Source organism: Peromyscus californicus, unplaced genomic scaffold (assembly GCF_007827085.1).
Source record: "Peromyscus californicus insignis strain IS unplaced genomic scaffold, ASM782708v3 Scaffold_9__1_contigs__length_137607984, whole genome shotgun sequence".
NCBI lineage: Eukaryota > Metazoa > Chordata > Mammalia > Rodentia > Cricetidae > Peromyscus > Peromyscus californicus.
The window spans coordinates 18,644,815-18,671,183 of record NW_026294617.1 but is presented as its reverse complement, the minus strand read 5'-3'; the positions used below and the strand labels follow the sequence as shown (position 1 = coordinate 18,671,183).

At 40.5% G+C, this 26,369-nt stretch overlaps 1 protein-coding gene across 4 annotated transcripts in view; it reads right to left on the bottom strand.

Annotated features, from left to right (window-relative positions):
• Positions 1-26,369, bottom strand: part of Spata5 (spermatogenesis associated 5) — a 179,100-nt gene that overhangs the window by 11,590 nt on the left and 141,141 nt on the right. Inside the window, exon 16 of one of the 4 annotated variants that reach the window (XM_052730639.1) lies at positions 21,871-21,993. The exons of the other annotated variants lie outside the window; for them this stretch is intronic. Coding sequence (XP_052586599.1) covers positions 21,964-21,993 — 30 coding nt within the window. The 3' untranslated portion in view covers positions 21,871-21,963. Of the gene's footprint in view, positions 1-21,870; positions 21,994-26,369 lie in introns of those variants that run through there. 4 annotated transcript variants of the gene reach the window in all.

The following is a 26,369-nucleotide window of genomic DNA, read 5'->3' as shown; positions in this document are numbered from 1 at the left end:
CCCTAAGGCAGCTACTCTAGTTTCTGTTTCAATTTCTTTTATTTCTCCAAATATATGCAATTAGCTGTTATATCTGTGGTTTACTAGGACTCAACAGCCAGGGGCAGAAATGTAACCTAAATTAAAGAAGGACAGACTGGGTCTATTAGAAACTAAGTATGGGGGAGGCAGGCTTCAGAGGGCCAACTGGAAAAAGAGCCCAGAATGTCACTAGGCATTCTTTCAAGTTGTTCGTCTTCATGAGGAGAGGTCTGTAGACACATGCCATCATCACAAGCGGCCCTTGTCCACTGCTCTGTGCACTTTGTTCTCCCCTCAATGGTGGCGCAAACAACCACGCATACTTCCTGTGTTCTACAGATCACAGCTGGTGGGCCCCAAAAAGTCCTCATCTGAACAGTTCAAGTGACCAAAAAGTCTTGACTGGCCTGACGTGGGCACATACAAAATAAAATTGTGTGTTCTGTCACTTTGTGATGATGTGGCAGTTGTTCCTGGGTGAGAATAAGATCCGTGAGCTAGCTGGTGACTTGAGCCAGGCCTCTGCTTCTTTCTGCATCTGTCAACACGCACTGCCGACCCACTCCTTCCTCCCTTACAGCTCTGGTAACACACTGCTTCAGAGGGAAGTACTGTGTGCCATACTGCAATTTATGCCCTTCCGAAAGCAGTGCTTAATTCCAAAAACCAGTGCTGTGTATGCCATTAGGGCTCTACTTGTCCAGGTAACACCAGGGCCATACAACTGATTTCCAGGCCACAAACAACATTCAAATCATTGGGCTGAATGTCCTCAAAGGACCCAATCAATAACTTTGAAAATTCTTAAGGAGGATATAGAAAAAGTTAAGGTAGTCTTTTGAAATCAATTCCAGTAATGTGTCACAGTCAGTTAGAAGTTTTCTTTATGTTAAATTCATTCTTTTTCTTGGCAACCAGAGATGTCTGTGTAGAAAGGAAACATATACTACACAGAATAGACGGATTCCAAAGTTCTAATGTGAGGCTCTTCAGTTTGGAAGTTTATGTAAATTTTATATGGAAACAGTCTCTAAAGTTAATTAAGATTATACATGGAATCGGAAATGCATGTTGACAGGGCTTAAAAAGAAGGATGAAGTGGACAGCATCCCAAGATAAAGACCTCTGACTGCATGGAAAATGATAGCAAATGTCTTTCACAACAGCTATATCCACTCTAGAAGCTGACCCTGCTGTGGAATAATCCTTCTGTACAAAGTGAAAATGTGCTGCTCCCACTGTTAATAAAAGCTGATTGGCCCATACCTAGGTAGGATTTTCGAGGCAGAAAGAATGCTGGGAAGGAGGGCGGAGTCTGGGGTGTTGGGAACCAGACACAGAAGAAGCAACATGAAAAGTTCATAGATGAGGTAAACAAGCCTCGGGGCAGCACACAGATTAATAGAAATGGGTTAATTTAAGTTGTAAGAGCTGGCTGGAGACAAGTCTAAGCTATTGGCCAAGCATTTATACTTAATATTAAGTCTCTTGTGGTTATTTGGGAACGACTGCCAGGACACAGAAAAACTCCACCTACATTACCCACTTTCTCTCAAGAAGAGGTGAAAGGGGAGATGGAGGAGACTTAAGTTACCAATGACCATTTAGGGAGAGAATAATCATACACTCCATAGAAACCTAGTATTTAACTATGGAAAACTTACACACATCCATGCACACTGGGGCTGGGGAGGAGGAGAAAGAGAGAGAGAAAGAGAACACAGAGAGCACGAGATCACTTGCTTTTACATTGACATACTCACGACCGATTTTCATTCTCTTAATCCCTAGGAACACATTTGATTTAAAAAAAAAAAAAATCCAGAATCAGATTATCTAATTACTAAATACTTTAGTACACACCTTTAAAATAATTAAAACAATACTGTTCCACCTTAAAAACTGTAAAAAGTCCTTAATATTATCAATAATTAGTCAGTGCTATAATCTTGCCAATTAGCAACAAATGTTTGAGTTGTGATTAAAATATTTACAGCAACTACATTGAGTGAGTATAGCTCCCATCTACTGAATTCAGTTATCATAGCTCACATCTTTCTCTTATCACTGTGTTAAAGGGACTGATTCATGGCCTATGCATTTTCTCATGCCTTCATTTTTTTTTTTACATTTATTTACTTATTTTATGTGTGTGTTTTGTACAAACATGTAGAGGACAACTTTTGGGAGTTACCTCTCTTCTTGCATTGTATAGATTCCACCTCCACTGCCCAAGTGCTGAAATTACAAGTGTATGGCACCATGCCTAGTGTTTGGCCATGGTCTCTAAAAGGAAGCTTTCCTAGTCCTAACTCCTTAGGTAAATGATAGTACACTATCTACATTTTCCTCCGCCTTAGATAACAAATGTATCTAAGAGCCCACTTCACATTATATGTAGAACTATTTCTCATTCCCTTCACAGTTGCATAGTTTATTAAACCCAGTTGTCCCATGTAAAAAGGTATGTGAGCTGTTTCTGGTCCTTTCTTTCCCTTTTATCTTAAGACTTACTGATATGCTAAAGTGCTAAGACAGTTAGACAGGACAAAGAGCCAAATCTAGTTAAATGTTTCCTTTTACTGAACATGAATATGACTATACAACGTTCCTTTTCCCCAAGACAGGGTTTCTCTGTGTAACACAGGTTGTCCTGGAACTAGCTCTGTAGACCAGGCTGGCCAACAATTCATGGAGATCCGCCTCCCGAGTGCTGGGATTAAAGGTTTATGGCATCATCACCCTGCAACCTGCACCCCTCCACATAACATTTTTACTGATTCTCTTGGAGTTTCACATTGTGCACCCTATCACAATCCCATCACAATTCTTCCATGTCTGCCCTCCTTGTGACTCTCTCAAAAGATATAAAAAATTAAAATTAAAAAAAAAAATGGAAGTTCACTTTGTGCTGCCTGTATACTTGCTGGAGTAGGGTCAAATTCTTAGTGGCCTGCCCCTTCAACAGAACTGAGTCCTTTTCCTCCCACACCTCCACCAGAAGCTATCAACTGTGGAGAGCTACTCTTCATTGGCTTCCTGTCTAGGCTGTTATTTTGGTGGTGGTGGTAGAGGTTGTCACAGAGGCCTTCCCAACCTGCATCTTTTTTTTTTTTTTTAACCACTCTTCATCCAAAATTTTGGAAAAGGTAAATTTAAAAAATCATACTCTCTCACCACTTGCCTCTGCTCTTTCATTTCCCTCTTACTTTCACCAGCTTTCCAAGGCTTCATGCCTTTGCTTGCTCTAGGCACAGCTTGTCTCTACATTTCTCCAAGGAGTTTCATGTATATGTGCACTGACTTGGCCTTTCTCTTAGCATGGCTACTAAAGTTTCGTCAGTCTTCTGGGGCTCATCATGCCTGCAGATGCTCTGCTGCAGGAGCCGTGCTAATAATGAGGCTCAGGGTTGTCTCAGGTCAGCTCACTCTGAGCTCAGAAGTTCTGGAGCAGCAACCATGGGCTTAGAAAGCAACAATCAGAAGCTCAGAATGGTCTTATTTAGAGGTTATTAGAATCAGTGTGGTCCTACCACATCAACTTATCATGTACATGGTGATGCGCAGGTGTATCTTCTAATTCCCAGATGATTACATACTTATGTACCACAGATATGAACAACATAAGTAGGCATGTGGTGCACAGACAGACAGGGAAAACACCCAGACACACAAAAGGTAAAATAAAAGTAGATTAAAAAGAGAGATTTGGCAAAAACTAAAAGAACTACCCACAGCCTTCAGCACCACTGAACTGTACAACACTGTGCAAATTTAGGTTAAGAAGAACTGCCTGTGACTAGTTATTTGATGCTTGTGGTTGGCAAGAGTTCTACAAAATTGGGTTGCATTGAACATAGAAATCAAATAAAAATTCTAGCAGTTAAATAGGATTAGACTAAATGAATGTTAAAGATCTCAACTTTGACACCATTTTATACTCCACAGAAAGTATACATAACTTCTCAAAGTGTTCCAGTGTGGATTCAGTGTGAGCCCTGAGTAGGGCCCATGTCCTGGCCCACCACTTTGCTGAGTGGCCTTTCTGAACACTGATCAGGGTGGTCCTTCAGCAGCTAGCATGCTGGTACTTTTAAGAAGGTACTCCATGTGAATATGTGTTGTTTGCTAAGGCTCTGAACTTCTGTCTGGTCTGTAAGCTAAATCCAAGCATGGCTTTGTCCTAAGACAGAGATTAAGACTGTGAGGAACAGAGCCATGCCTTCACTCTATGAGCCTTCAAACTAACAGCAGAACCTAATCTACAGACGTAGTTTTTAGGATGACAAGCTAGCTCGCCATGTGTGATTTGTGAAAAAGTATTACTTCTCAAAAGCACAAAATTTGTGTTTCAGAAATATGCTAAAGAGAAAAAGGAATATTTATTTAAGAAAAAATATGTAGATGGAAAAACTGATGGTATTTTAAGTGCAAAACTTTGCTGTTGGCTGACCTTATAAAGTGGAAAAAACAACAACAACTAAAAAGTAGCTTAATGCTTGGATATATCTTCTCAAATATTTTACTTCTGATAGCATTTATAAATCAACTACAAAGTAGTTCTTTTAAAAATTGTACGCATTTGAGAGAGCACGTGTGTGTGTGTGTGTGTGTGTGTGTGTGTGTGTGTGTGTGTGTGTGTGTATGTGGTGTGTATTAGAATGGGGAAGAGACTCACAATAGTGGAGGTCATAGGACGACTTGCTGGAACTGCTTTTCTCCTTTAACCATGTGGGTCCCGGGAATTAAATTTAGATTCTCAGGCTTGGCAGCAGGTGCCTTTACCAGCTGAGCCATCAAACAGGTACCGAAGTAGTTATTATTAAAGAAAGAATTACTAGTGGGCATGGTGGTACATACTTTAATCCGAACACTAGGGAAGCAGAGGCAGGTGGATCTGAGTTTGAGGCTAGCCTGCTCTACAGAGCAGTTCCAGGACAGCTGGAGCTACACAGTAAGTCTGTCTCCAAAGAAAAACAAAATTACTCAGACCAGATATAAATATACAAGTCCTTTAGTGTAGATGTAACCAACCTTCTTATTAAATAAGAAACACAGAACTAATGCAAAGAAGAAAGCCAAGAGGTCAGAGCTAAGAGCTAAAACCTTACCCTTCCTCCTGCGGTGGCCCTACCTCTCCGAACCAGAGCTACTTTCTGTGTTAAAGTCCTTATACAGAATTTCTGTTCTGCCTTCTCACTGGTTGTAAACCCAACCACATGACCGCCTCGTCACGGCCTGTCTGTATAGACCTCCAGGTTTTCCATGATTGGTATTGAGATTAAAGGCATGTGTATCCAATAATGGCTGTATCCCTGAACACACAGAGACTTACCTAGCTCTGCCTACCAAGTGCTGGGATTACAAGCGTATGCCACCACTGCCCTGCTTTCCTATGGCTTGCTAATAGCTCTGACCCCCGGGCAACTTTATTTATTAACATACAAATAACATTTTAATACAAATAAAATATCACCATACTGCAGTCTCAAGAACTGCAGAGCAGTAAATTAAAAAGCTGATTTGTTTTACGCTTCAGTATACTAACGTAAGAGAAAAATGACTTTTGAAGATACAATTGTAAACTCTGCATCTCTGAATTCTACGAACACTGTATTGCCAGCATTTCCCTTAGGAGAGAAGAAAAATTATTCTACTTCACTGAACTCACTTATGAAAAAATTTGGGAAAAGTCACTGTGTTACACACAGGGAAATGGATTAGAAGGAAAACCTCAACATTTGTGGAATGCAGATAGGAAAATAAGCCATCAATGCTTTTTTAGAATGTGCAAGGATGAGCTGACATGAGAAACATGAACACTGGCAAGGGAGAACAGTAATGATGACAGTTAGGACCACTAATAGCACCACCATTCACTGTACAGGGCTGAGGAGCCTCAAGGGCCCTGGGCCTTCATTTAAACTTCCCAACAATCCATCATACAGACAACATCTTCTCCAGATATAAACAAAACTAATAAATGAAAACCAACAAACCAGATTTTAATGTATTTAAACAGATGGCCCCAAATCACACAAAAGCTAAGAGGTAGCCCCAGACTTAGATGCATATATGTCCAACTATAGTAACTGTTCTCTATCTAGTCCATTAGACCACCTTGAGGTAGAAGAGTAGAGAGCATGTGCTGGGAGCTGAACAACATTCAAGGAGCTCTTTAGGATCTAAGTTTTAAAGGACCATGATGATGTGCAGGTAGTGTTCACTCCCTGGGAAGCTGGTCTGTGGGAAGACACAGAGAGGATAGACTACTTTCAAGGGAGTCAGAAGCAGCCTGCTAGGACTCTGAGTAGTTTCCCAACTATGCTTGCCTGCAGTCCTCTAAGCTTCTAAGGCACTGGCACTTGGAAAAGATGAGCAGCCACCCTGGTGTGTTCAATCTGTGGGTGATGGGTCACATACAGCCAAAGACTGCTATGAATGGAGCTCAATACAAACTTGTAAGCTTTAAAATATTTCCATTTTGTGTGTGTGGTGTATGCATATTTGTGTAAGTATGTGCATAATGCATGTGTGCTCCTCAATGGTTCTCCATCTTATCTTTTGAGATAGGATCTTTCAATGAACCTGGAGCTCACCAATTAGCTAGCCTGGCTGGCCAATCTTCTCCACTTGTCGCTCCTCCCCAGTGCTGGTTAGGACACGGACCACCACTGTACCTAGTTTTTATATGGGTCCAGGAACTGAACTGAGCTCCTCATATTTGCACAGCAAGTACTTTACTGACTGAACCATCTCCCCAGCCTCCATCGTTCTTGTGTTGCAAAGTGACCAAGCAGTTCTCAAGTGGGAACTTTGTAGATGACAACTCTGTGACACAATGTCAAAAGTCTGAGCACATTGGGGAAAAGAGGTCCAAGAAACACCCTTGGGAACATTTACGCTCATCTCCACACTAGGGAATGAGGTCTGTATGAAAAGAGGAAACAAAGGAACAGGAAGCCTGAAGTCTTCAGAAGGGTTATCTGGCAGATGGGGTGAGAACAACAGGGAAACTAAGGCTAACTAGTTAGGGCTGATTACCAGGAGGACAGAGCTATACTGAGGTCAGATCAGCAGTATGGGGAGGGAGGTGTGAGCAAACAGTCCCAGCAAGGAGGGGCAGGCAGCAGGTGTACCAGATCCTTACGAGCTTAGGTATTGAAGAGGAGGTAGGCTGGAACTTCAGAGGAACATGTCAAGACGACTATTCCACCCCAAACCCTAGGAAGCACAAAATGTTATTTCTAGTATGAATCACTAATATAAAAAATTTCCAATCATCTTAGCACTCACGTATATACACACTGGCATGTGCAGTTGTGGAGGTAGAGGCAGTCAGTAGTGGTTCTGAGGAAATGCTCTGGAACTGCAAGTTAACCCAGGCCAGAGGGCACCCAGTGAGCACACCCCATGTGTGGCACAGATAACCCAGCAGCAATGATTCAGAAACCTCAGCTCTTCTCTACTGTCGTGTACTTTTCCTTTGTATTAACTTGTATTTGTTTCACCTTAAGTCGCCCCCAATCATGATGACATCTACTACTGATTATATTAAATCTAAAAGTGTTCTTAAACAAACGAAAACTACTCACTTCCATTCCTGAGAGTCCTGCTTCCAATTTTCAGGAGGAAATTAAATAATGTATAAATCAAATACTGGGCCCAAGCCCAGACAGCTGAACATCGTTTTGTCCTTTCAAGGCAAAGAGGAAGTGTCTGCTGAGGGAGGGATAAGCCAAAAGAAATAAAGCTTAACCTCAGCCCATGTGAAAGCGATCTCAGATAACTGGGGCATGTGCAAGTAGGTTAAAAATGAGACCACATACTAACACAGAACTTTCCATGAAAGTGAAAGACTGTATCCGGATCTAACTCCCACCTTGAAAACAAAAACATACTGGGGGAAAAGGAGCCACCTTAGAAATTCTCCATAAAGATAGAGGGAAGGAAAGCCACAGGGAGGGAGGCAGAAAGCTACTCCCTGAGCCCTTACTGCAGACTCACAAAGGATTTCACTATAATTGTAAACAATGTAAAAAGAATGAGCTGTGTCCATGTGTGTGCACATGTGAAGCCCAAGGGAGGGAAGAAGGAAGATCCAGTGTGTAGGTGAGGGTAGAGAATGGTGAAAAGCATTAGATTAGTGGATGGCAAAATGATTCTGTGACTTTTCCATGGGGCAGATCTGGCTTAGGGAAGAAACCAGCATCTCCTGTAGGCACTTAAATCTGCCCCTGAGAGTGTCACAGCTGAAGGGTAAGGATGCAAAGACCAAGTGTGATGTGTTCCCAAGAAACTTGATGACACTGAAATTTGAACTTCACATATTTTTTAACATGTGTACTGGCTAGTTTTGTGTGTCAACTTGACACAAACTAGAGTCATCAGAGAGGAAGGAGCCTCAGTTGAGGAAATACCTCCATGAGATCGAGCTATAAGGTATTTTTTCTCAGTGATCAATAGGGGATGGCTCAGCCCATCGTGGGTGGTGCCATCCCCAGGCCGGTGGTCCTAGGTTCTTTAAGAAAGCAGGCTAGCCGGGCGGTGGTGGCGCACGCCTTTACTCCCAGCCCTCAGGAGGCAGAGGCCGGTGGATCTCTGTGAGTTCGAGGCCAGCCTGGGCTACCAAGTGAGTTCCAGGAAAGGCGCAAAGCTACACAGAGAAACCCTGTCTCGAAAAACAAAAAAACAAAACAAAAAAAAAAAAAAAAAAAGAAAAGAAAGCAGGCTAAGCAGCCATGTGGAGCAAGTCAATAAGCAGCACCCTCCATGGCCTCTGCATCAGCTCCTGCCTCCAGGATCCAGCCCTGCTTGAGTTCATGTCCTGACTCCCTTTGGTGATGAACAGCAACGTGTTAAGTGTAAGTCAAATAAACCCTTTCCTCCCCAACTTGCTTTTTGGTCATAGTGTTTGACTGCAGCAATAGAAACCCTAACCATGACAACGTGTCACACAATCGTCTGTTGATTTTTCTCCACTTACTTAAAAATGTGAATGTGTTTCTAGCTTTTGGGCTTTACAAAAACAGGCTTTGGGCCATTTTTGTTCCTCAGACTGTAGTTCCCTCACCAGGATGTAGTAAATCTTCCTATGAAGCTGGCTTGATCTTCATTTGGGATTCTGTATAAGAAAAATTGTTCTTTTAATTCTTCTAAAATTAGCTGAATGAAAAGATGGCAGTAACAAGAGGAAAGAATTATTTGAAAGATGAGTTCCTCTCTAGCATCTCTACTCACTAACATAAACATCAAAGTGTATGGATGAAAGATTATGAAGTCAACTACTACTTAACCATTAATACCATGGCATCATTCAGGGACCAAGACTGACTTAAAATGCTCCTCTCCCTTGAGCAGAATCTCACATTGCTCTGGCATCCTCTGTAGCCCAGTGCTGGGTAGAAGTAATACTGTGTCTCACTCTACAGAAATCAGAGAGCTGGTGCCCAGAAAGATCTTCTTGAGCCCATGCTGTGCCAATTTCAGGGTGGTAAAACCTTTACAGACCACCTGACTTGGCTTCAGAAACCAAGCAAACATAAGACTGTGACACACCTATGTGATTATAGTTCTTAGGAAGCAAATAATTTTTGTATAGTGTCTCTGATTAAAAAACCCCAAACACTGTTTTTCTTACTCTGTCCAAGTAGAAAATCTTGTAAAGCACTCCACTAGGTGCCTTGAAACCGTGACACAGAAAACATGGTGTCATTCTTTCATCCCTTTCTCTTTCCTCTCTTCCTTCCCCAACCCTTTCTGTTCTGACCTTCCACTCATTTATTTTTAAACAATCCTAGTAATTAATTGTTAGTTCCTAAACAAATGAGGCTGCCTTCTATAAGAAACTGTCCTCAGCTACTCCAGCTCTTTTTAAAAGACCAGCCTTATAGCCCTGTTTTGAAGGCCCATCTGAAGGATAACAATGAAGAATGACTTTCCTGGGCTGTTTTTATAGCCACCACTCACGGCGTAGTGGTCCTCCGTGGGTGGAGTATACTTGCATTCCAGAAGAAGTAGACTATACATTAAAATGATAGCAAGTTCTTCCTCAGGAATGCAGTTCTCAGTTATGAGATAGCAATTACAAAAAGATAGGACTCTTTCCATTAGAATCAGCTCTGCAGTCATCTATCTGCTTTGTGGCACTAAGAAACCCAAAGGGCAGGGAAAAGCTGGCTTAATCAACTTACACTGAAGAGATAAAGCTGAATGAGAAGACTGGGAAACTGGCAGTGGAGATGGGGACAGGCTCAGAGAGACGTCTTTAACTCTTACCCACCTCTTACATTAAAAAAAAAAAGTGCTTTTTAGAGTAGTTTCAAGTCCACAGTTTAGTCATTAAATACAGAATGCTCATATCTCCTCTGCCCTGCACATACAGCAACCTTCATCACCTATCCTCCCCAATTAGTCTGCTGATTCTATCTGAGGCTATACTGACTGTCCCCCAGGCCCATGGCTTACATCAGGGTTCACTGTGCACCCTACTACACAGCATTAGCTTCATTGTTTCTATTAGTCATACTTTCTGGCCTTGTGCAAAACATCTAAGAGAAATCATTTCAAGAAGGAATTATTTGTTTTGTTGCCTAGTTTTGAAAGGTTCAGTCAATGGTGAGGCAGAATATCCTGGTGCTAAGGGCACCTGACTGGAGCCTACAAACCTCATGGTAGCCAGGAGGCAGAGAGACCTATAGGAATGGGCTAGAAACAACACAACTTCAGGTGATCTCCTTCTTCCAACCAGGCTCCACTCCCTATCCCTTCCCTCCCATGTCATCAGACTACAATCCCGCCCATAGATTAAAATCACAACCCAACCATCTCTCACTGATTGGCTCAAATGCCTGGGTACATCTGAGCTTGGGGTTGGGGGTATTTCACATTCAAACTGTAACAGTGTCCTGAAAAACACTTTTTCTCTGGTTTCTCACCCTTTCCTTCCTCTAACCTTTTCACTCTCTTTTACTTTTATCTTTTCCAGAATGCCATATATTTGGAGTCATACATATGGCCTGCCCATGAGGGTCTTCTGTGTATTTTCCTGGCATAGTAACTTTCTTACTTATAATGTATAATGAAAGTAAAAGGTTTGTGTGTATCACAGGTTGCATGTCTGTTCACCTGCTAAAGGACATCTTTGTGGTTTCTCTGTTTATAGTGTTGTTTCTGCTTTGTCATCAGTGTTGAATCAAAGGGCATCCAGATATAGCCTTAAGAGTTTTAATGAGCTTTAGAGCAGGTCTGAGGAATAAGCCCGGCAGCTAAGTGACTGGCCCACAGAACTGCTCTCTTCACAGCCTAATTGTCTGAGCCCGGCCTAACCAACACCTCATGGCATTCCTTTCTCCTTGCTGATAAACCTGGCCATCTAAAGGCCTACTAGTCTCTGAGTTCTGACTGTGTTATGGTCTAAGACAAGGGGGTCACAGTTATAGGTGGAACTAAGGTCGGTCATCATCTGATCTGACAGAAGGATTAGCCCAGTTTATCTGGACAGATTTCTATAATTAGAAAGGGCCCCTCTGAGTGGGAGAGATGTAAAAACAATGCCAGCCAAGCAAATGCGGGCACGAGGGGGGGGCGGGCGATGATGACGACACGCTCAAGACAATAGCAAAAAACAAACAAACAAACAATCCAAAATAGATTGTTCTATAACCTAGAGGAAGTAGCACAGGCTTGCAGATATATTGCATTTAGTTCAGTGGTACCCTGAACACCCGACTTTCAACTTCCAGAATTACAGTATCAAAACACTTGTATTGTCTGAGGAGCTATTTTGTGTAACTTGTTATAGCAGGAATAGGAAACATTTATATATGTGAGAATCTAACTTTATTAAATGAAAATAGTAGTATTTCTCAATAATGAGAATAAATAACAGCTATTTTGTATCAAGTATCCTACATATTATTTATAATCTTTAAAACCTGTGAAAGTATTATTATTGCAATTTTACAGTGTCAGCAATAACTAACTCACCAAATTAAATGTATTACAGCTTGTAAACAGCAGAGAGAGGATTGGAATGCAGTGCATGAAATGCCACTGTTCACACTTCCTCTACCAGACAAAAGACTAGCACAGAAATGCACTGTCTAGTGAGACGGTATAACTCAGCATCGTATGTCCTCTTGTATTAACCACTCGTAATTGTCTTTCTTACTCATTTTTTGACCCCAAAGAGATCAAAGTGATGCGTGCTTACAAGAGCAAACTAGAGGCTGGAGAGATGGCTCAGCTCTGGCTGCTCTTCCACAGGATATGGGCTACGGTCCCAGAACCAACATGGTGGCTCTCACAACTGTCTGTAACTCCAGCTACCGGGGATTCTGGCCTCTATGGGCACCCAGGTACACATGTGGTTCATAGACATACAAGTAGGCAAAACACAAGCACAGAAAACTTAAACAGAAAGGTTCAACAAACAGAACACGCTAAAAGGAAAGCTATAAGGATTGTGTGCAAACAGTGCCTGCAACCTCTTCTGCCAGTCTCAATATTTGGTTTCTTTGCAAATTAATGAGCACAAACTCTAGGGAAGAAGCAGAAAACTGTACAGAGTGCGGTTAATTTGTTCACATCTAACTGAAATACCTAACAGGTAAGAGTGGAAACTGGAGGGGGTTAAAGAAAGAAATAACTATCCAAAGTTTCACCTGAACAAAAAATACTACACAGAAAGATGAACACAGTTCAACTAAAACACAAACAGTTTCTAGCACACTTGGATGTGAGGCAGATATCAGTACAACACAAAACAGCAACTAGCCCCGCCCCCCCCAGAGCTAGCCTGATTAGCTGTGCAGTAGTCCATGAAAGGTGTTTTTATTCCTACCCATTAGATAGTCACTTGCTTTAGGATTCTTCTTACTAAAAATTAAGATCATCAGTAAACCTGACTTTGACCACTGCTTTGTATCAGTGCTGCCTGAACTCTGCTCAAACAAACAGGTTTACATTCTAATGATATCCTCTCATTACCAGACAGCCTCTTGAACATGGGCTATTTACTGGGAGTCTAATTACCATTTCCAGATTAAATCAGTATCCAAAGCTTTGGGCTAGAAAACTGGGTAATAGGATACACCAGGGCTTAACAAATCACAAATTCCTTTAAATAAGTGATCTGAACATTGTGCAAGCCATCAATTATCCAAACTTGTTATAATTAATCATCAGAACTATAACCAAGGCAAAAGAAAGTGACTATGCTTTATTTTATTTTTTTAAAAACTCTGCAGCCTTGGTGAGTATCCAGATGTCACATAAGAATAACTAAAGATGCCAAGTATCAGACAGGGCCCCAGTGTTGGTGGTGTAATTTGAAGGAAGGCACTAAGAGGCAGTAGCATGGTTAAGAGGTTGGGTCTAGTAGGAGATCATAAAATCAATGAAGGTGTGTCCATAACAGAAAGAGTAATGGCCTGCCTCTTCCTCTCTTTTGTCTCACGGTCATGAGGTAAAGGAGCTTGGCCTTGCCACATGTTTCTGCCATGATTTCCTATCTCATTACAGGCCCAAAAGTGATGTGGCCAAATAAACTGAAACTACCATGCTGTGAGCCCAAATAAACCTGTTTGTTAAGCTGAGCACCTCAGGTATTTGTAATGACAGAAAACTAATGTGAATGGCTGCAGATGTTCTAAAAAGAGCATTCTTCCTTTCTTTTTCATCATAGCCTTGAAGGGAGCAAATTACATAGCATGTTCACTCTAGACTGACGGAGATCACTGCATTGCGGTTTCTAATTTGCAATATTTGAAGTAGATATTAGAGTATACGTGGCAAATCTTTTAGTCACAGTCAACCTGTGGTCCTTATATTCCTTCTGTGGCTTTTGTCATCTTCCATTGTGCTTTCACTCAGAGATAGTTATTTTTCTGCTGCAATGTATAGAATGGGATGCCTATCATCTATGTAGTTCATTGTTTCTTTAAATATCAGGCAATGTTTTATCATATTTTTCATGTATGGGTGTCTGTGAAAGGGTTGTTGTTCTTGGTTTTATTTTTCATATTTTCACAAGTTCCCTTAAGATGCTGTTTGTTATTCAGCCTAGGCTGGATGTCAGTAATTAGTCTGGGATACATTTGAAGTCATGATCCTCATGTGTCAGCCTCCTGAGGAGAAGTCCAAGGGTAGATGATGTTTCTTCAGTGTTTGCTGTTCTGTCAACATGTTTTAAAAATGTTAATGTTCTTTAATCCCAGCCCTCGGGAGGCAGAGGCAGGAGGATCTCTGTGAGTTCGAGGCCAGCCTGGGCTACAGAGTGAGTTCCAGGAAAGGTGCAAAGCTACACAGAGAAACCCTGTCTCGAAAAACCAAAAATGCTAATGTTAAAATGCCTAAGAAAGGAGAATAAAAGTATCATTAAATAAAAAATTTTTTTTTTAATTAATTTATTTTTTAAGACAGGGTTTCTCTACAGAGTCCTGGTACTCACTACGTAGACCAGGCTCGTCTTGGACTCACAGATATCTGCCTGCCTCTGCCTCTCAAAAGCTGGGATTAAAGGTGTGTACCACCACACCTGTCGAAATCATAATTTGTAATGAGAAACTTACAGAAAAAAGAAACTGCATTCATCCATCCATCATCAAGCATCCATGAAGTGCAAAATATAGGCCAGACTTTCAGTCTTGTCTCCTCTTCCTTTTTAAAGACAAGGTCTTGTATCCAGCTCCAAACTTGCTATGTAGACAAAGAAGATACCCTGAGCTCACAAGCCTCTTGCTGGGAGTCTAAGTGTTGAGCCACTATGACTGGTGCATGGGGTGCTAGGGAGGACACAGAGCTTCCAGCATGCTAAGCAACCACTCCACCACACTGAATTACAGCCCCACTACTTCTTTTGATCAAGCAATTTTCTTTGAAGATTCTGAGGTATTAACATTGTATTACAAAGACATTAGGTCTGGAATGTGGAAATGGCTCTTAGATGACTGCAGAAGGTCAATCATTAAAATAATTAGACAATTTTTAAACCTTCTTTGTGATATATATGACTAAACTGCATAACAGGCAAGAAAACAAGGACAAGCTAAAGCATGAGTTTAAATTCAGCAGAAGCATTACATGGACAAGGTCTCTAGCACAGGGGGTCCAGAGGAACTAGTTATTAAATAAAGCCAGAGTCTGGCCTTCACAGTATATCCACTCCTAATTAACTGTAGAGAAACACAGTATACATTTGCTTGAACAACTCCCACCAGGAGATTGCCACCAACATACACAGGACTGCTTTCTCTTCTCTTCCTGGAATAAATCTATATATTGACTAAAATTCCATAGATTGGATATTTACAAAGGAATGGGGAAAATGAAACAAAATGTTTGGACAGCTGGGGATATAAGCTCAGTAGAATGCTTGTCTATCGTGTGTAAAGCCATGAATACAATCCCTAAGGCCACACGCATGCATATAAAGACATATACACAGATGCATACACACAGACACAGGCATAGATCTGTACATACACATGTATATACACAGAGTATGGAAATCATCTTAAGATGACTCACAGGTACTCCAGACTCAGAATGATTACCCTTCTAGTTCTGACTTCTGGCTATTATTAAAAAAGAGGGATCAGCCTCTCTATGTATTGTACTACGCACAATACAAAATAAACATCTCAAGGATGGATTCAGTATTAATATGGATTTAGTATTAATATGGGTCAAACAAGACTTGATGGAACAGACTTTCAAGTTGAGAGGAGACAACTAACTCCAATCCTGACTCCCTTCAACCTTCCATCCTCTACCTGTGAAATCATCTATATTTACAATAAATTTTCTTTCATAATATGAAACAGAGCCACACTCTTTCAGCTGAAAGCAAATCCTTCTTTTTGACAATGACCCTAATCCTGTGATCTTTACCAGTTATCCTTTTCCTCGGATACTTCATTCATTCTCTATGTTGTCCTACTCCTTCTCAGTCTATAAGCTGCTAGTATTACCCCTGTGGCTCCTATTTGAACTTTTCCTCTTAATTTTTAAAAAAATTAGCTGAAAATTTCAATTTTTTGTTTATATGTGTGTATGCATGTAGTCCATGTTCAAGTGTGAGTGTGAAGGCCAAAGGTCAATGTTGGGTATCTTTTAAGACAGGGTTTCTCACTGAGCCTGATGCTAGATGGTTGCTCAGCACGTGCCAGGGCTCCTCCTGCCATGCCCCCTCTCCTGTACTCCTCCATCCCTCTGCCTCACCTAAAGCCACAGTTAGAGAGTCATATGACCATGCGTCCAGCTTTGCATATCAGTGCTGGCATCTCAGCTCAGATCCTCACTCTCAGGCAGCAGGTGTTTACTAACAGAGCCATTTCCCTAAGCCTGCCAACAGCCATTTCTCTCTATCTGGTTCTACTCCCTCATCAGCTTTCCATGGCAAATAACCCAGTGTTCTGGCATCTCTAACATCTAAGTGTTTCTACTGCAAACCCAAGTTTCACTTTCACTTCACATAATGGCCACTCAGGGCTTTCATGCCTTGCTATTATGACTAGGTACTGAACATAAAGATAACTTGTGAGTTCAGGGAAGAGAACACATACACATTGAATCAATTAGATAGGGCCTGTATGACAAATTCTTTCTTGTTCAGATATGCCCTTAAAGACAGTATTCTACAAATTCTTATCTGTAAGGTATAATTTTGTCCCTTAAGAGTATTTAGAAGAGGGGCTGAAGAGATGGCTCAGAGGTTAAGAGCACTGGCTGCTCTTCCAGAGGTCCTGAGTTCAATTCCTGGCAACCACATGGTAGCTTACAACTATCTATAGTGAGATCTGATGCCCTCTTCTGTCATGCTGGTATACATGCAGGCAGAACACTGTATACATAATGAATAATGTAGAATATAATAATAACATAATACATAATAAATCAATCTAAAAAAAAGAACATTTAGAAGACAATCTTTTCCAATTGTCATGTGAACTAGAGTGCTTGTTATCTAATACTATGTTAGAATCACTGTCTTCAAGGTTTTGAAGCAAAGTTTCTACTGTTAGTACCTTTGTCACCTGAAGACAAAACCATTCTAAATATACAATACACACCAAAAAATGCAGACTTCTGGACACAGGCTTTGGAATTAGACCTTGGCTTACACCCTAGTTCTACAAGTTAGCTATGATACCTTAAGAAAGTTACTCTAAGCTGTAGTTTCCTGTTCTATAAAACCAGAGTATCCCAATTTTGTACCCTAGATGAAGTAAGTTGGATAATTTACAAAATGCATGTTAAGTGTACACTAAGATTGCAATAAACATCAACAGTATCTATTATCAACACAAACATGAAACTCAGTGGCTGTGGGGCTAATTACAGTGTTTTCCAACAAAAATCAGATATGAGTGAATTTGAGTGGATGTTACTGTGACTAATGAAAAATGTTTCTATCTCATAAGCTATGTTTTTAACGACGACTGTTTTTTCAAGACACTGTTTCTCTGTATAACAGTTCTGGCTGTCCTGGAACTCACTCTGTATACCAGGCTGGCCTCGAACTCACAGAGATCTGCCTGCCTCTGCCTCCCTAGTGCTAAGATTAAAGGCCTGCGGCACCACCGCCCAGCTCTCACGAGCTATTTTAAGACCTGGCAGGTGGGTATGTTCTTTTGTTTGTACTTCAGGATCTTCTGAAGCCTTTTCCCCACCAGAGGATGAAAGAGACTGCTAAGTGGAAACTCTGGGTTAAGATGACTACAAGATACACAGCAACACCAAACCATTTTGTAGTCACACAGCATGCACTGGTGGGAACAGAGAGTGAGCAATACCAGAAACAACAAATAAAAACAAGGGATAGAGGGAAGCTGAGGTCTAAGATGCAGTCGTGTACACCAAGTTTTGCAGCTAATGAAAGTCTGGATGGGTTGTGAACATATTTTAAAGGAGGTCTGCAGAGCTCAAGGCAGCACTTGGTCATCAGGCTTGGTGGAACAGGCCTATAATCTCCACCATGCAAGAGCCAAGTTCAGCACTAGCCTGGGTGACTGGTGAAGCACCGTTTAAGAGCATCCTTGCCAACTCCTCAAAGAGTTTCACTTGTAATACAGTGTGACATTGTTCATATCATGAGTCTTAGCATGTAAAATGCTGATTAAGCCTTTCAAAATCAATGTTAGTAAATCTTATTCATGTGTCAATGAAAAACTGAATCCTGTCCATACTTCCTGTGGATTCCTCAGACCATCCTATCCCACCCACCACAAAACATTTTCCCTGGACTCACTGCTTTGTCCGAGCCCCCAACTCAGGCAGAGACCCCCAGATCAACCATAGGCCATACCTGCCAGAAGACGAGGTAGGCTGCACATGGACCTTCTCCACTCTCTGTTCCCCAAGACCCAATTTTCAAGGTTACTCCTAGCACTGCAACAGACCATCTACCTCTGGCATACCCTTCCCAGAGCCTCCAACACCAACAAGAATTCCCCACAAACACACCAGATAAGTAGGCCAGTAAAATAGGCAACACATAGCCAACACACTCTGAAAATCCAGAGAGAAAACAGAAACCAAGGAACAAAACACCCGCACAATAAAAACAAATCCAGAAATCAGCACCTAGACTTACAATCACCCCAAACCCAGATGCTTAGACTCCAGTGTAAGAATACAACCAGTAACAACCAGGGCAAAGTCTGCACCAGAGCCCAGCTAGCCTACCACAGCAGGCCCTGAATATTCCAACACAGCTGAAGCACAAGATAAAGACCTTAAAACCAACTTTATAAAGATGATAGAAGTCTTTAAAGAGGAAACAAATAAATCCCTCAAAGAGCTGGGCAGTGGTGGCGCACGCCTTTAATCCCAGCACTTGGAGGCAGAACCAGGCTGATCTCTGTGAGTTTGAGGCCAGCCTGGTCTACAAGAGCGAGATCCAGGACAGGCACCAAAACTACAAAGAGAAACCCTGTCTCAAAAAACCAAAAAGAAAAAAAAAAAAAAAAGAAAGAAAGAAAAAGAAGAAAATCTCTCAAAGAAAGCCAGGAAAACAGAAGCAAACAATTGGAGGACATGAATAAATACCTTATGGAAAACAAACAAGAAAACAAGCAAACAGTTGAAGGAAACAAAACTATTCAAAACCTGAAAATAGAAATAGAAACAATAAAGAAAACAAAAACTGAGTGAATTCAGGAAAGGAAAAATTTAGGAATGTGAACATGAACTATAGAGGCAAGTTTGACCAACATAATACAAGAGATGCAAGAGAGAATCTCTTTTCTTCTTCTTCTTTTTTTTTTTTTTTTTTGAGACAGAGTTTCTCCGTGTAGCTTTGGCACCTGTCCTGGATCTCGCTCTGTAGACCAGGTGGCCTCAGACTCACAGAGATCAGCCTGGCTCTGCCTCCCGAGTGCTAGGATTAAAGGTGTATGCCACCACTGCCCGGCTTTTTCTTTTTCTTTTTCTTTCTTTTTGGGTAAGAGAGAATCTCAAGCATTGAAGATACAATAGAAGAAATGGTTGGTCAAAGAAAATGTTAAATCTATAAATATCCTGACACAAAACATCCAGGAAACCTAGGACACTATGAAAAGACCAAACCTAAGAATAATAGGAATAGAAGACAGAGAATCCCACCTCAAAGGCCCAGAAAGTATTTTCAACAAAATATAGAAGAGAATTTTTCTAACCTAAAGAAGGAGATGCCTATAAAGGTGCAAGAAGTATACAGAACACCAAATAGGTTAGAACAGAAAAAAAGTCCCCTTAAACATAATAATCAGAACACTAAACATACAGAACAAAGAAAGACTATTAAAAGTTGCAAAGGAAAAAGACCAAGTAACAAAGGCAGACCTATTAGAATTACACCTGACTTCTCAATGGAAACTCTAAAACCTAGAAGGGCTTAGACAAATGAGATGCAGACTCTAAGAGACCAAAGATGTCAGCCCAGATTAATATACCCTGCAAAACTGTCAATCACCATAGATGGAGAAAAGGTAGTCCATGATAAAATCAAATTTAAATAACATTTATCTATAAATCCAGCCCTACAGAAGTAGCAAGAAGGAAAAAATCCAAACCAATGAAGTAAACTATACTCATGAAAATACAGGAAATAAATAATCTAATACCAGCAAAACCAAAAGAAGGGAAATACACACACACACACACACACACACACACACACACACACACACGAAATCACCCCCCCACACACGAAATCACCCCCCCCACACACACTACCAATAAGAACAAGAACAACGTAACAGGAATTAACAATCAATGTTCATTGGTATCGCTCATTATCAATGACCTCAATTCCCCAATGAAAAAAACACAGACTAACAGAATGGGGCAAAACCAGAATTCATCCTTCTGCTGCATATAAAAACATACTTCAACATTAAGGATAGACATTCACTAGGGTAAAGGGTTAGAGAAAGATATTACTACAAGAAAATGGATCTCCAAGGAGCAAGCTGGTGTAGACATTTTAATATCTAACAAAACAGACTTCAAATCAAAATTAATCAAAAGAAATGGGGAAGGACACTGCATATTTATCAAGGGAAAAATCTATCAAGATGAGATTTCAATCCTTAACATCTATGCCTCAAACACAAGGACACCCACTTTTATAAAAGAAACACTACTACAGCTTAAATCACATATAGACCCTCACCCACTGACAGTGGGAGACTTCAATACCCCACTCTCAACAATTGATAGGTCATCCAGATAAAAACTTAACAGAGAAATGCAGGAGCTAACTGATGTTATAAATTAAATGGACCTAACAGATATTGACAAAACATTTCATCGAAATACAAAATTATTCTCTGTACCTCATGGAACTTTCTCCAAAACTGATCACATGCTTAGAAAAAATAAGTCTCAACAGACACAAGAAAACTGAAGTAACCCCCTGCATGGTTTAAAGCTGGACATTAACAACATCAGAAACAACAGAGAGCTTACAAACTCATAGACACTGAACGACTCTCTACTGAATAAAAAGAAAAAAAAATGGGTTAAGACAGAAATAAAGAAATTAAAGACATTTTAGAATTCAATGAAAATGAATATACAACATACCCAAATGTATGGAACACACAGAAAGTGGTGCTAAGAGGAAAGTTCATGGCACTAAGTGCCTACATTACAACAACAACAAAAACTGCAGAGATCTCATACTAGCAACTTAACTCTAGAAATCTCTAGAACAAAAAGAAATAAGCACACCCAAGAGGAGTAGACGGCAGGAAATAATCAAACTGAGGGCTGAAATCAATAAAATAGATAATACAAAAAAAAAGAAAGAAACAAAGAGTAGGTTATATGAGAAAAATCTACAAAATAGACAAACTCTTATCCAAACTCACTAAAAGAGGGAGAGAATATCCAATAATAAAATCAGAAACAAAAAGGAGGGCATAACAGATACCAAAGAAATCCAGAAAATCATAGGACATACTTTAAAAACCTGTACTCTAACAAATTGGAAAATCTAAAACAAACGGATAATTTTCTCAATAGATACCACTTACCAAAGTTAAATCAAGATCAGATAAACAATTTAAATAGATATATAACCCCAGTGAATTAGAAGCAGTCGTTAAATGTCTCCCAAGCAAAAAAAAAAAAAAAAAAGACCAGGCCCAAATGGTTTTAGACGAATTCTACCAGACTTTCAAAGAGTTAATGCCAATACTCCTCAAATTATTCCACAAAATAGAAACAGAAGGGACATTGCCCAATTCATTTTATGAGGCCACAGTTACGATGATACCCAAACCACAAAAAGACTCAATAAAGAATTACAGACCAATTTACCTTATGAACACAGATGCAATTTATTCTCAATAAAATACTTGCAAACAGAATCCAAGAACACATCAAAAGATCATCCAGTATGATCAGGTAGGCTTCATCCCAGAGATGCAGGGATGGTTCAACATAGCGAAATCAGTAAATGTAATCCACCATATAAATAAACTGAAAGAAAACAAAAAAAACCCACATGATCATCTCATTAGATACTGAAAAAGCCTTTGACAAAATCCAACCCCCGTCATGATAAAAGTCCTGGAGAGCTTAGGGATACAAAAAACAATTCACAGCAAGCCTCTAGCCAACATCAAATTAAATGGAGAGAAACTCAAAAGTTTCCACTAAAATCAGGAACAAGACAAGGCTGTCCACACTCCGCATTATCTATTCAATATAGTATTTAGAGCAGTAAGATAACCAGAGGAGATAAAAGGGATACAAATTGGAAAGGAAAAAGTCAAAGTATCATTATTTGCAAATGTTATGATAGCATACATAAGTGACCCTAAAAATTCCACTAGGGAACACCTACATTTGATATACACTTTCAACAAAGTGGCTGGATACAATATTAACTCAAAAAATCAGTAGCCCTCTTACATACAAATGACAAACAGATTGAGAAAGAAATCAAGGAAACAACATTGTTCACAATAGCCTCAAATAATATAAAATACCTTGGGGTAATGCTAACCAAACAAGTGAAAGACTTGTATGATAAAAACTTCAAGTCTCGGCCGGGCGGTGGTGGCGCACGCCTTTACTCCCAGCACTCGGGAGGCAGAGCCAGGCGGATCTCTGTGAGTTCGAGGCCAGCCTGGGCTACCAAGTGAGTCCCAGGAAAGGCGCAAAGCTACACAGAGAAACCCTGTCTCGAAAAACCAAAAAAAAAAAAAAAAAAACTTCAAGTCTCTGAAGGAAGAAATTGAAGAAGATATCAGAAAATAGAAAGATCTCCCATTGATCATTAGAATTAACAGTAAAATTGGCCATCATACTAAAAGCAATCTACAGATCCAACGAAATCTCCATCAAAACTCCAATACTTCTTTACAGACCTTGAAAAGACAATTCTAACTTCATGCGGAAACACAAAAAACCCATGACAGCTAAAATAACCCTGAAAAATAAAAGAACTGCTTGAGGTATCTTTGATTTCAAGTTGTGTACAGAGCTATAGTAATAAAAACTGCATAGTACTGGCATAAATATAGGCACATTGATCAACGGAATTGAAGACCCAGACATAAATTCACATATGTATACACCTGATTTTTTCATAAAGAAGCCAGAAATACACACTGGAAAAAAGAAAGTATCTTCAACAAATGGTGCTGGTCAAACTGGATGGATATGTAGAAGAATGTAAATGGATCCATATTTATCAATCTGCACAAAACTCAAGTCCAAGTGGATCAAAGACTTCTACATAAATTCAGATACACTGAACCTGATGGAAGGAAAGTAGGAATAGCCTTGAATGCACTGGCACAGGAGACAACTATCTGAACAGCAAACACCGACAGTACAGGCACTAAGATCAATGATTAATAAATGGGACTTCATGAAACTGAAAAGCTTCTGTAAGGCAAAGGACACTATCAATTAGACAAAGAGGCAGCTTAGCGAATGGAAAAAGATTTTTACCAAACTCCACAATGAACAGAGGTTTAACATTCAAAATATATAAAGAACTCAATAAATTAGATATCAAAAACACCAAATAATCCATTTAAAAATAGGGTACAGATTTATCTAAACAGATAAATCTTAATAGTGGAAACTCAAATGGCGGAAAAACACTTAAAGAAATGTTCAATATTCTTAGCCATCAGGGAAATGCAAATCAAAATTACTTTCAGATTCCATCTTACACTTGTCAGAATGTTAAGATCAAAACCACAAATGTCGCCGGGCGGTGGTGGCGCACGCCTTTAATCCCAGCACTCGGGAGGCAGAGCCAGGTGGATCTCTGTGAGTTCGAGGTCAGCCTGGGCTACCAAGTGAGTTCCAGGAAAGGCGCAAAGCTACACAGAGAAACCCTGTCTCGAAAAAACCAAAAAAAAAAAAAAAAAAAAAACCACAAACGTCGCCGGGCGGTGGTGGCGCACGCCTTTAATCCCAGCACTCGGGAGGCAGAGCCAGGCGGATCTCTGTGAGTTCGAGGCCAGCCTGGGCTACCAAGTGAGTTCCAGGACAGGCGCAAAGCTACACAGAGAAACCCTGTCTCGAAAAACCAAAAAAAAAAAAGAAAAAAAAAAAAACAAAAAAAAAAAACAAAACCACAAATGTCAGCTCTTGCTGGTGAGGATGTAGAGCAATGTGAATACCCCTCCCTTGCTGGTGGGAGTGCAAACTTGTACAACTACTATGGAAATCAAAATGGTGGTTCCTCAGAAAATTGGGACTTGATCTACCTCAAGACATAACTATAACTCTCTTGGGTCTAATAGGCAGAAACTGGAAACAACCTACATATCCTTCAAATGAAGAATGGATAAAGAAAATGTGGCACATTTACACAATGGATTATTTCTCAGCTGTTAAAAAATTAACATCATAAAGTTTGCAGGCAAATGGATACAACTAGAAAAAAATGATGGAGGTAACTGAGACTCAGAAAGACAAATATGGTATGTACTCACTTATAAGTAGATTATCAGCTGTTAAGTAAATGATAATCAAGCTACAACCCACAGACCCAGAGGGGGTTAGGCAAAGAGGACTGGGGTGGGGAGAGATACACATGGATCTCACTGGGAATAGGAAATGGAATAAATTTTGCAGGTAGACTGGGTGTAGGTGGGGATACGGGTGGGAAGGATCAGATGGGGAGGGGTGGAGGGAGTGAGTACGGGGAGACTGCTGGAATTGGGGAGCATTTGGGGGTGATGTGAATATCTTCCTGGAGTCTATGAGGGAGACCCTAGTGAGGACTCCTAGTAATGGAGGATATAGAATCTGAACTGGCCATTTTTTATAGCCCTACCTGAAATTTTTAAGAATTACAACTTTGAGCAAGTGCCTATACTTTAACCTGAAGCTTGATCAAAGTACAATGAGAACAGTGAATCATAGTTTCAGATGTTACTATCTATGTTAAAATGAAAAGTGGAAGTACAGATTAACATTTCAGCTGAGTATATAACATTTAGAATACCATGAAAAGTTGAACACATAGGAAAAACTACCAGTATATTCTTTTCTTTCAGTTTCTCTTGGGCTGAATATTTGGAGAGATACCTGTGAAAATAACTATGAGAAATTTTATAACAAAGTAGCCTTCTGTCCTAGCATCAGCCTGGGTTCTTTAGGAATCTCCACAGGACCCTCTTGGCCAACAACCCAAATGAATGCAACTGAGTCTCACCACTGGAAGCCTTGCCTGGCTACAAAAGATGGCCAGTTGGGACAATTGACAGCCCCACCCCCTACACACAGTAACCACAGACTATCAAAAACCCCACTACCAGTCATGAGCGAGCTCCTCTCAAGTGGTCAGAGTATCCAAATGGCTCCTACAACAATATAGGGCCTTTGAGGGCCTTGGGATGCCTCTCAGAGGTTGAAGGTAAGTCTCTATTGCTGAAGACACCACACACTTAGGAAATAAGACTTGGATCTTTAGAGCTCTATCTAACAGCAAAGTCTTCTTTCTATTGTATAGCCTCCCCTGTACCAGAAAATACTATGGAAGCTGTCAAGGGAGGGCAGTAATTAATAGTCCTACTTAGTTGTGGTAACTAGAAACCAGTACAATGACCAGCATGGCAAAACATCCACTAAGGTACAATAGAGGCACTCTGGTAACCACCAGCTGTCTAAGTAGACTTAAATCTTTAAGGCCCACTTAACAGGAAGAAAATTATGCCTGGTACTAGAAACATAGCCAACTCTCCAGGGCTAGTGAGGTCATGGATCTTAGAAGAGAATTTACTACGACCACTTTGCTAGATCAGTATAATTCCTTAACTACATTCTAAAGTTTATCCTTATACCCACAAGTAAGTGTAGCTATCAAATCTTGTCGAAGGATCGCCTCTCTACAGCAAATGGAGACCACTGTAGAAAACCGCAAATGGAGACCACTGTAGAAAACCACAACTGGACACCATGCAAAGATCAACGGAATGTGGGGAGCCCAGTCCTAACAGATACATCTCCTAATGGACATAGCTCCTGCCTCTATGGCTCGGGGAACATCATGTAAGCATTAAAGAATGATGAATAGTGGTATCTATTTTAGGCTGGAGATGAACACAGATGGCTTTCTGGGAGGGAAGATGTGTGTGGGGGGCGGTGGTGGTGGCAATGAAAGTCATTATCAAGCCTCCAGAGAAGAGGGAAGAATGCTGGGGTGGGGAGGCTGTTAGGGCGTCACACACTTATTACAGGTTTGTAGAGACAGCAGCTTTGGGCACCACAGAAGGTGACAAGGACTTTTTACTTGATGAATGTCTGAGTCATTAAACAACACACTGTGTATATTAAGTGAACTTTAGCTCTAGTTCCAAAAGTTGTAAGCATTATTAGTAGAGTTC